Source organism: Urtica dioica, chromosome 7, assembly GCF_054948205.1.
Source record: "Urtica dioica subsp. dioica isolate 48M chromosome 7, U.dioica_male_clone48M_v1_H2, whole genome shotgun sequence".
Taxonomy (NCBI): Eukaryota; Viridiplantae; Streptophyta; class Magnoliopsida; order Rosales; family Urticaceae; genus Urtica; species Urtica dioica.
Genome location: NC_142762.1, coordinates 47,109,308 through 47,117,127, shown reverse-complemented (window position 1 = coordinate 47,117,127; position 7,820 = coordinate 47,109,308). Strand labels below are relative to the sequence as shown.

Here is a 7,820-nt window from a genome sequence, read left to right as displayed (position 1 = left end):
TTATTATAAATGAAAAAACAGAACAATTACAAAAGAGACACGTGTCACCACGTGAGAACAATAGTCGTGACTGCAAGTAACAGCTCGCCCGAGTCAGACTACGATACTCTACAGATCAGAGAGATAGAGAAAGAAGAGAGCACAAAACCAGAACCGTCTTCGTTTGGGCTCTCTCTCTCTCTGAGGACTTTTCACGATCAGTTTTCAGCGACAGATATGAGTTTCAGAGGAGACGAGAGCGACGATGGAGGAAGAGGAGATCTGCGAAAGCCGTTCCTTCACACTGGAAGTTGGTACAGAATGGGGTCCAGGCAATCCAGTATGATGGGCTCGTCTCAGGCAATCCGAGACAGCTCTGTCTCCGTCCTCGCCTGTGTCCTCATCGTCGCTCTCGGTCCGATTCAGTTCGGTTTCACTGTAAGTCAACCCAATTCTACGCTCCTCTTCCGATTAGAATCCAGTATTTTCGATGTATGACCGAGTCTGAGTCTGAGACTGATTCTCTATCTCTCTCTACTGTACCCTAATGCAGTCCGGTTATTCTTCACCGACGCAATCGGCGATCACCAAGGATCTTGGCCTCACTGTGTCCGAGGTTTGTAATCTGAGCTCGTCGTCGTTGAAATTGTGATCTCTTTCTAATGAATCGATCTTGTTTTGGGGGCAGTTTTCTCTGTTTGGCTCTTTATCGAATGTTGGAGCTATGGTTGGGGCTATAGCCAGCGGTCAAATAGCTGAATATATGGGTCGAAAAGGGGTTAGTATTATTGATACTATATCATACACGACTAAAATAAAATCATTTATTCTTGGATTGATTTGCTTTCCTTTGATGGATGGCTGAGCATTAGATTGTTTCGAATTTCAGTCTTTAATGATCGCCGCGATCCCGAACATTATCGGTTGGCTTGCCATATCTTTTGCCCAAGTGAGTTTTAGCCTATACTTATTAGATACATTGTGAAATGAATGATGGTATAAATGTGTGTGCTTTTTAAATGCTTTTTTGTAGGATACTTCTTTTCTCTACATGGGAAGATTGTTGGAAGGATTTGGTGTGGGAATCATCTCATACGTGGTAATGTTTTTTTGTTCTTGTCCTCATTGGCTATGAATTTCAGGAGCTAATAATGAGTTTTCCAGGGGATTAAACTTTGCTGTTTATCTTCAGGTGCCAGTGTATATAGCTGAGATAGCACCTCAGAATTTGAGAGGTGCTTTGGGTTCTGTTAATCAGGTAATTACTTTTCCCTTTATATGAACTTCCTTGCCGTCTCATTGGATACTGTAACTATGGTATCTTCAGCTTTTATGAATTACTTGATTTTTTACTATAGCTCTCTGTCACTGGTGGGATAATGTTGGCCTATCTTCTCGGTCTTTTTGTTCCTTGGAGAATCCTTGCTGTTTTGGGTAATACTCAAACTTTGAAGGAATAACACGTCTCTTGTTCACATTAATTCTGTTCGTATCACATTGTGTGTTTGTCCGTAGCTATTGTCTTAATATATTTTTCTGCATTTGGTGGTACAAACAGGTGTGATACCATGCACAATACTCATACCCGGGCTCTTCTTTATCCCAGAATCTCCTCGGTGGCTAGTAAGTTGTGCAAATTATGTTTCTTTCTTTCATGCTAGTTCAGGCTATAGAGTTTTTGCTCTGGTATGATTAGGCACACCTTTTACTGTTATCCAGGCAAAAATGGGAATGATGGAGGAGTTTGAATCCTCTTTGCAAGTTCTCAGGGGTTTCGACACCGACATTTCAGCTGAAGTGCACGACATCAAGGTATAATATTCTAATATTCTCTTGAGGAGAGGAGATTCGGGCTGTTTTATAGTTCACGTTCCTTATGTCACAAAATTTCAATTATTTGCAGAGGTCTGTAGCGTCGACCGGCAAGAGGACAACAATCCGATTTGGAGAACTCAAACAAAGAAGATATTGGCTACCTTTAATGGTATTTTATTTATTTACTTTTTTTCTACCAGATTTCCGTTTTCTTGTGGTATGTCGTAATGATTTCCGATGATATATGATGACTTAACTGCTTTCCCTTGCCTTGGTCAGATTGGTATCGGACTGCTCGTACTTCAACAGATAAGCGGAATTAACGGTGTTTTATTCTATTCAAGTACCATTTTCGAAGCTGCTGGTTAGTACAAGTTTCAAAATAAAACCCTTATTAATCCGTTCTTTTTTTTTTGCCCCTTTAAATGGCTCTAACTGTTGAGTTCTTATTTTTACAGGGGTGAAATCAAGCAATGTAGCAACATTTGGTCTCGGAGCTATTCAGGTAAGAAAAAGTAGGACAGTAGTGCCAAAGTTTCATTCTCTATGTAATAATTATAGGAATAACAAGAACTTTGTGTGCAAATCAGGTCGTGGCTACGGCTGTGACGACATGGCTGGTTGACAGAGCTGGACGCCGGCTTCTTCTTATTGTGAGTTTGACATGTTTTTCTTCCTAAATTTATAACATCAAATGATTTATTCGAAGATAAATAAATAGCATTTCGTATCTCATTCCAGATTTCCTCGGCTGGAATGACAGTCTGCCTCCTCGTTGTCGCTGTAGCATTCTTTCTAAGGGTACTGAATATCAAGGAGCAGCTTTGGCTTTCCCTTTTCTTCAAATCCTCGATCTCTTTATCTTTGGATTTAAATGTGTCTCTGATATTAAAAAAATGGATTTACAGGATGCCGTGTCAAGCGATTCTAGTCTGTACAACACATTGAGCATCATATCAGTTGTCGGAGTTGTGGTACGTTCACGTGTCACAGTATGATTGTATTGGTCTAGATTTCGGAATATATGTCCAACGACCCACTTTTTTTTGTTACTTAGGCCATGGTTGTTGCCTTCTCATTGGGTATGGGAGCTATTCCGTGGATTATCATGTCAGAGGTACGAATTTCTGGCTAAGTTTCTCTCTCCATCTCTCTGAATGGTCTTAAAATGTCATCCGTGTATATGATAACAAAACTATCGTTTTTTTTCTTTGTATTCAACGTGTATTTTGGGTATGCAGATTCTTCCGGTCAACATTAAGGGGCTCGCGGGAAGTGTGGCAACACTTGCCAATTGGTTCACCGCGTGGATCGTAACGATGACTGCAAATTTACTCTTGAATTGGAGCAGTGGAGGTACGCTTCGATTTTCGGTTGTGTGTGGTTTGTCGGATTATGCATCGAATTTCGAATAATCAATGGAATGGCCTTTTATTGGCAGGGACTTTCACACTCTACATGTTAGTCAGCGCATTCACTGTCGTGTTCGTCACCATTTGGGTGCCCGAAACAAAAGGAAGAACTTTGGAAGAAATTCAATTTTCCTTCAGATAAGGTTTCCGTCTCCGATCCCCGTTTTTTTTGTTTGTTAAATGTACTTGTTCCTTCCTTGTTCTGGTCAGAGGAAAAGCCAGTGCAACAGTTTCAATTTTGAAATGATTGAAATGAAACTCGCATTGAGTACGTGTAATTTATTAATTTATTTATTATTTATTTTTCCCTTGTTGTCCACGGTGGGCGAAAGAGAAGCCGGCATTGTGTATCTTCTTTGGTTTCCTGTTATACGTGATGAACAAATGACCTTTCATCAATTCTTTTTTTTTTTTTGAAGAAGAACCTTTCATCAATTCTAATCAGGTAACTTTGCTCATTTCTATTTAACTTGGCACATTGAGAAACATTTGGTCCCCATTAGGTGGCGAGTCTTAAAAGACCACCTGTAATTCCCATTGTTGTGAAAAACATGTCCCACAACAAACCCTTGAAATAAATGGGTATCAAGATTCGAAAAATTGAAGATTTGATGTCATGTGTTTCTGTGTATTGCCGTGTTTTTTACAAACTAAGGACCGGTCTTTTCAGGATTCATAGGAAGTAATTTTTTTCAACCGTGTTTATGTGTTTCTGTGCATTCGACTTCTTCTCTCTTACTGAATTTTTTAAATCTTATCATGCTGTGTCGTTTCCTTATATATATGTGACTTCATTGCTCTGTAAATTTCACACAGAGAAAAATATACTCCAAATAAACTTGTTTTGACAAATCAATAAATCAGCCAAACAAATTCTCATTAACATTCAACTCTTTAATCAAAATAATTCAAAATAAATTTATATTTAATTATAAAAAAAAAAAACCTATATCCACCCAATTGACTCTACCTTGGCAATCATTGTTATTGCCCTCTTTCTGTTTTTTTTTTTTTTTTTAGTACAGTCCTTGGCTTGGTCTAAGACATTTCAGACTAGTGTGAAAGTGAAACAAACAATAAACAAGAAAAAAAAAATGTACTTTTTTTCATGGACGCCACGTGGTTTTCTGGGCACAAAGAATGCCTTCTTTGTTCTTGGCAAATGTCATTCGAATGTCCCATCTCAAGCTCTTGAAAATGGCTTCCAAAGCGTCCAAAATCTCGACCTTGTCACGCACTATCGCCCAACCCCCCGGCCGAGTTATCCGATCCATCTCCACAACGATCGTCACCGCTTTCTTACATCTGCAAAAAAAACAATTAAACTTTTGAAAAGCAAGAGATGCGACACGAAAGCTGACTAGACCTGTTTTTGAGGCGGGAAAAGAGATGATCGGCGTGTAGGAGATCGTAGGACCTCGGATACGTCCCGAAAGGCTCGCACCAGTCATGGTATGTCCCGATGAGGCCTCGCTCGAATATCACGGGAAGCGTGTCCGGAGCGTGCACCGGGACCACGTTCATCACCCATACCTTCTCTTTCGAAAGCGCTGCAGCAAAGCTGTGAACGATAATACAACATTAAGATAAAATCATAAAAAATTATAACATTTTTATCCTTTAGTATCATGATGGTGACGCTTTGGCCCATGTTTCTTTATTGGAAAAATCTTCACAGAATTTGTATTCTCTTTTGCCAATTTCTCACAAATTTCAATTTTAAACGTAAAATTTTCTAGTAACTCTCGAGCCTATGTGACTCTTCAACAAAAAAAGAATGTCGTCTTCAAATAACTTACAGGCTAATGTATCGATAAAACACAAGTTTAAGAAGTACTTTGTAAGAAAATGGCAAAAAATACTAGTCCAGAGAAAAACAGAAGATGGCCAAGAAATATCACCATCCAAAAACGGCGTAAAGGCCTTAACTTGTTGAGTTCTTTTCATCGAGACTTACCCTCCATAGATGGCTTTCATGTCCATAACGTTTCTGATCTTCGACCAATCGATCCCCATTCCGGTGAGATACGACTTTTCGGTGATGGCTGACCAGTGCTTGGCGTCGGCGCTCACTTTGTCTTTATCGCCGAACCAGTCAGGGAAAGTCTCGAGCCTCTGAGGCCATTCCTCCGGCCACTCTGCTCCGTGTTCCTCGATAGACGTCGGAATCGGGTGCAAGCAACTCTTCATCGGAACATACCTGTGTTTTTTTTTTTTCAGTGTTCATGATCAACTCTTATCTATTTATTTGGAGACATTAGAATCATACATTGCACACACAGAAAAAAAAAATAATAATAAAAAAAAATACCAGGCTGCGTCCGGGTTTTCGTTAGCCTTGCACAGAGCCGGAAGTTTCTTCCGTCTCAACTCGTAGATGTCGTTAGAATCGGGCTTCTGATAAATTCTGACGCCAACTTCGCTGATGTCATCGGTTTTATGCGCCAGAATATTCCAACAAACCGACGCTGTCAATTCGGTCATGGCTGAAAAGAATAAAATAAAATAAAAACCTCTTCATAAAAAATGTTACAAAATCCCGGATTCCATTTATAAAATCTCTCCAATAAAAAAAATACCTTCATCGTCTTCGATGTTGTCGTGTTTGGTTGCGAGGATAAAATATCCGTTAGGCCGTAAAATCCTGTTCATCTCTAGAAGCCGAATCCCCCCTGAAAATAAAAAATATGACCATAATATATAAATGTGAAAGAAATAAAAAAAAGCATAGTGCAAAAAACGAAGAAACAAAACCATTGGAATGCCAATTGACGTTGCAACCGGCGCAGTGAACGGCGTCGAAAGCTCCGCTGGGAAACGGAAGCCTCCTTCTTCCGAGAGGGCTAACGATCGCCGGAAAACCTCGCTCGAGAGCCACTTGGGCGAGATCGACGAGGTCATCTTTCAACCCCAGAGTCAAAGTCAACACATCTTTTTCCAACAAAGAAGCTCCGAAACTCGAATCCGTGCACCCAATGTCGAGCACTACTCGGATGTTCTTTCCCCACTCAATATCCGGTACTGTCTATCAAAATTCATAACAATCAGTCCAAAAACAAGGATTCATAATCTCGGGTGCCAGTGAAAGGAGAATCAACCTAACCTCGGCAATGGAGTCGAGGTAGTGAAGAACGCCGCCTTTGAATTCGGATCCATTTCGGGGGAAAGTCAAATACTCGCCGGAGTCCACGATCCAGCTACGCTTCTTCACAAAAGCCGCCAGTTTCGGATGCCCAACATTCTTATACAATATCTAAACACAACAACAAAAGAAAGCTTTAATAAGAAAGACTTAATTCACAAGAAAGCAATTAGGCTAATTATTGTTGTACCTTTTCTTTGCTGTCGGGCCACGGGATCGGAGCGTCGTAACCGTCGCGTGGGAGAGGAACGAGACACGTCAGCGAGCTCCGGGGACAGCTCCGCTCTGTGTGGCGGTAGCTCTGAGCTCTCTTTCCCGAGCCGGTCTCGAAGTCGATGCAAGGAATGAAATTGTGCTTGCTTTTTGCGCTGCACAATCTCCAATCGTACTTTGCTTTCGGGTCAAACACCGGTCCTTTGATCTTCCCTTTCCTCTTCTCAATCTTCTCTTGCGACTCGTCTTCTTCTTCTTCTTCTTTGCCTTCTTGTGTCTCGCTCTCATCCGATCCGTCTTCTCCTTCCACGTCATCACCACCAGAACCTTCTTTCTCTTCTTCTTCTTCTTCTTTGCCATCAACGACTAAGCCTTCTTCTTCTTCTTCTTCTTCTCCTTCTTCTTCCTGTTTCTCAGACTCTTCAGATTTCTTCACTTCCTTCGCCTTTTCCTTTTTCTTACCCAAAGCTGCTTTACCGTGTTCACTCCTAAGCTTGGCTTTCTTTCTCTCGTCTCTGTGCGAATCAGAACCTGATTTAATCTTCTTATGATCGTCTTTGCTGTTCTGGTTGGTGTTAGAGTCGGTTCTGGGTTTGGCGGCGAAATTGGCAGCCCTGGAGTGGCCTGAGGTTGGCTCGGCTATGTCGTCGAAGCTGTCTCTGCGAGCGGAGACTGAGGTGGAAGAGGAAGAAGAGAAGAAGGACCACACGAAGACGAAGCAGAGACCCAAAACCGTCACGGCGGTCATCTTCGCGTACAGTCCGAACTGCCGTTTCGGGAGGCGGATTGGCCGAGCGACGGCCATGTCATAGGACCGGAACTACCGAATCGAAACCCAGAAAGAAAAAAAGAGGGAAATTTAAAGCAAAAATGAAATAGAATGAAGTGCGGAGTCAGATCCAAGAGAGAGGTTCAGAAAGAAAGAAAGGCAAGTGTTAGTTTCATTCAACTACTCAACTCAAGTGCCCAGATTGGTGTAGTAAGATACGAGTAAACATCATAAGTTTAAATCTTCTTTTCGACGCAAAGGAAATGAGTCAAAGTTTTTTTTTTTTTTTTTTTTTTTTTTAAAAAATTTCTAATACTAAATACTATGTGAGTAAAATGAAAAATGAGGATGTGGAGAAAAGGTGAGAGAGCCGAAAAAAGGTGCAGGTGAAAAAAAAAAGATGCTGTCTTTAAGGAATTTAGAACCCTCATTTTCATTTTGAGAGTTTTTTTTTACATCTAATGAAAAATTCTAAACTATGGTTATGAGG

General features: G+C 40.8%; 2 protein-coding genes across 2 annotated transcripts; one reads left to right on the top strand and one right to left on the bottom strand.

The window, feature by feature from the left end:
• Window positions 1-3,811, top strand: ERDL6 (Major facilitator superfamily protein). The gene is made up of 18 exons (XM_089619081.1): window positions 1-417; window positions 533-595; window positions 668-757; window positions 869-928; window positions 1,013-1,078; window positions 1,172-1,237; window positions 1,338-1,413; window positions 1,538-1,602; window positions 1,699-1,791; window positions 1,883-1,963; window positions 2,074-2,158; window positions 2,253-2,299; window positions 2,385-2,447; window positions 2,536-2,595; window positions 2,703-2,768; window positions 2,852-2,911; window positions 3,036-3,150; window positions 3,236-3,811. The coding sequence occupies exons 1-18, from the start codon at window positions 10-12 to the stop codon at window positions 3,346-3,348; spliced, it is 1,677 nt and encodes a 558-aa protein (XP_089475207.1). The 5' UTR covers window positions 1-9; the 3' UTR covers window positions 3,349-3,811.
• Window positions 3,812-4,031: 220 nt separating this feature from the next.
• On the bottom strand, window positions 4,032-7,615 carry LOC149392314 (S-adenosyl-L-methionine-dependent methyltransferases superfamily protein). Its single transcript, XM_089619078.1, has 8 exons — window positions 6,539-7,615; window positions 6,310-6,459; window positions 5,961-6,231; window positions 5,786-5,878; window positions 5,518-5,692; window positions 5,164-5,406; window positions 4,573-4,767; window positions 4,032-4,511 (listed from the first exon to the last, which is right to left on the bottom strand). The coding sequence occupies exons 1-8, from the start codon at window positions 7,364-7,366 to the stop codon at window positions 4,313-4,315; spliced, it is 2,154 nt and encodes a 717-aa protein (XP_089475204.1). The 5' UTR covers window positions 7,367-7,615; the 3' UTR covers window positions 4,032-4,312.
• Between the last annotated feature and the right edge of the window lie 205 nt (window positions 7,616-7,820).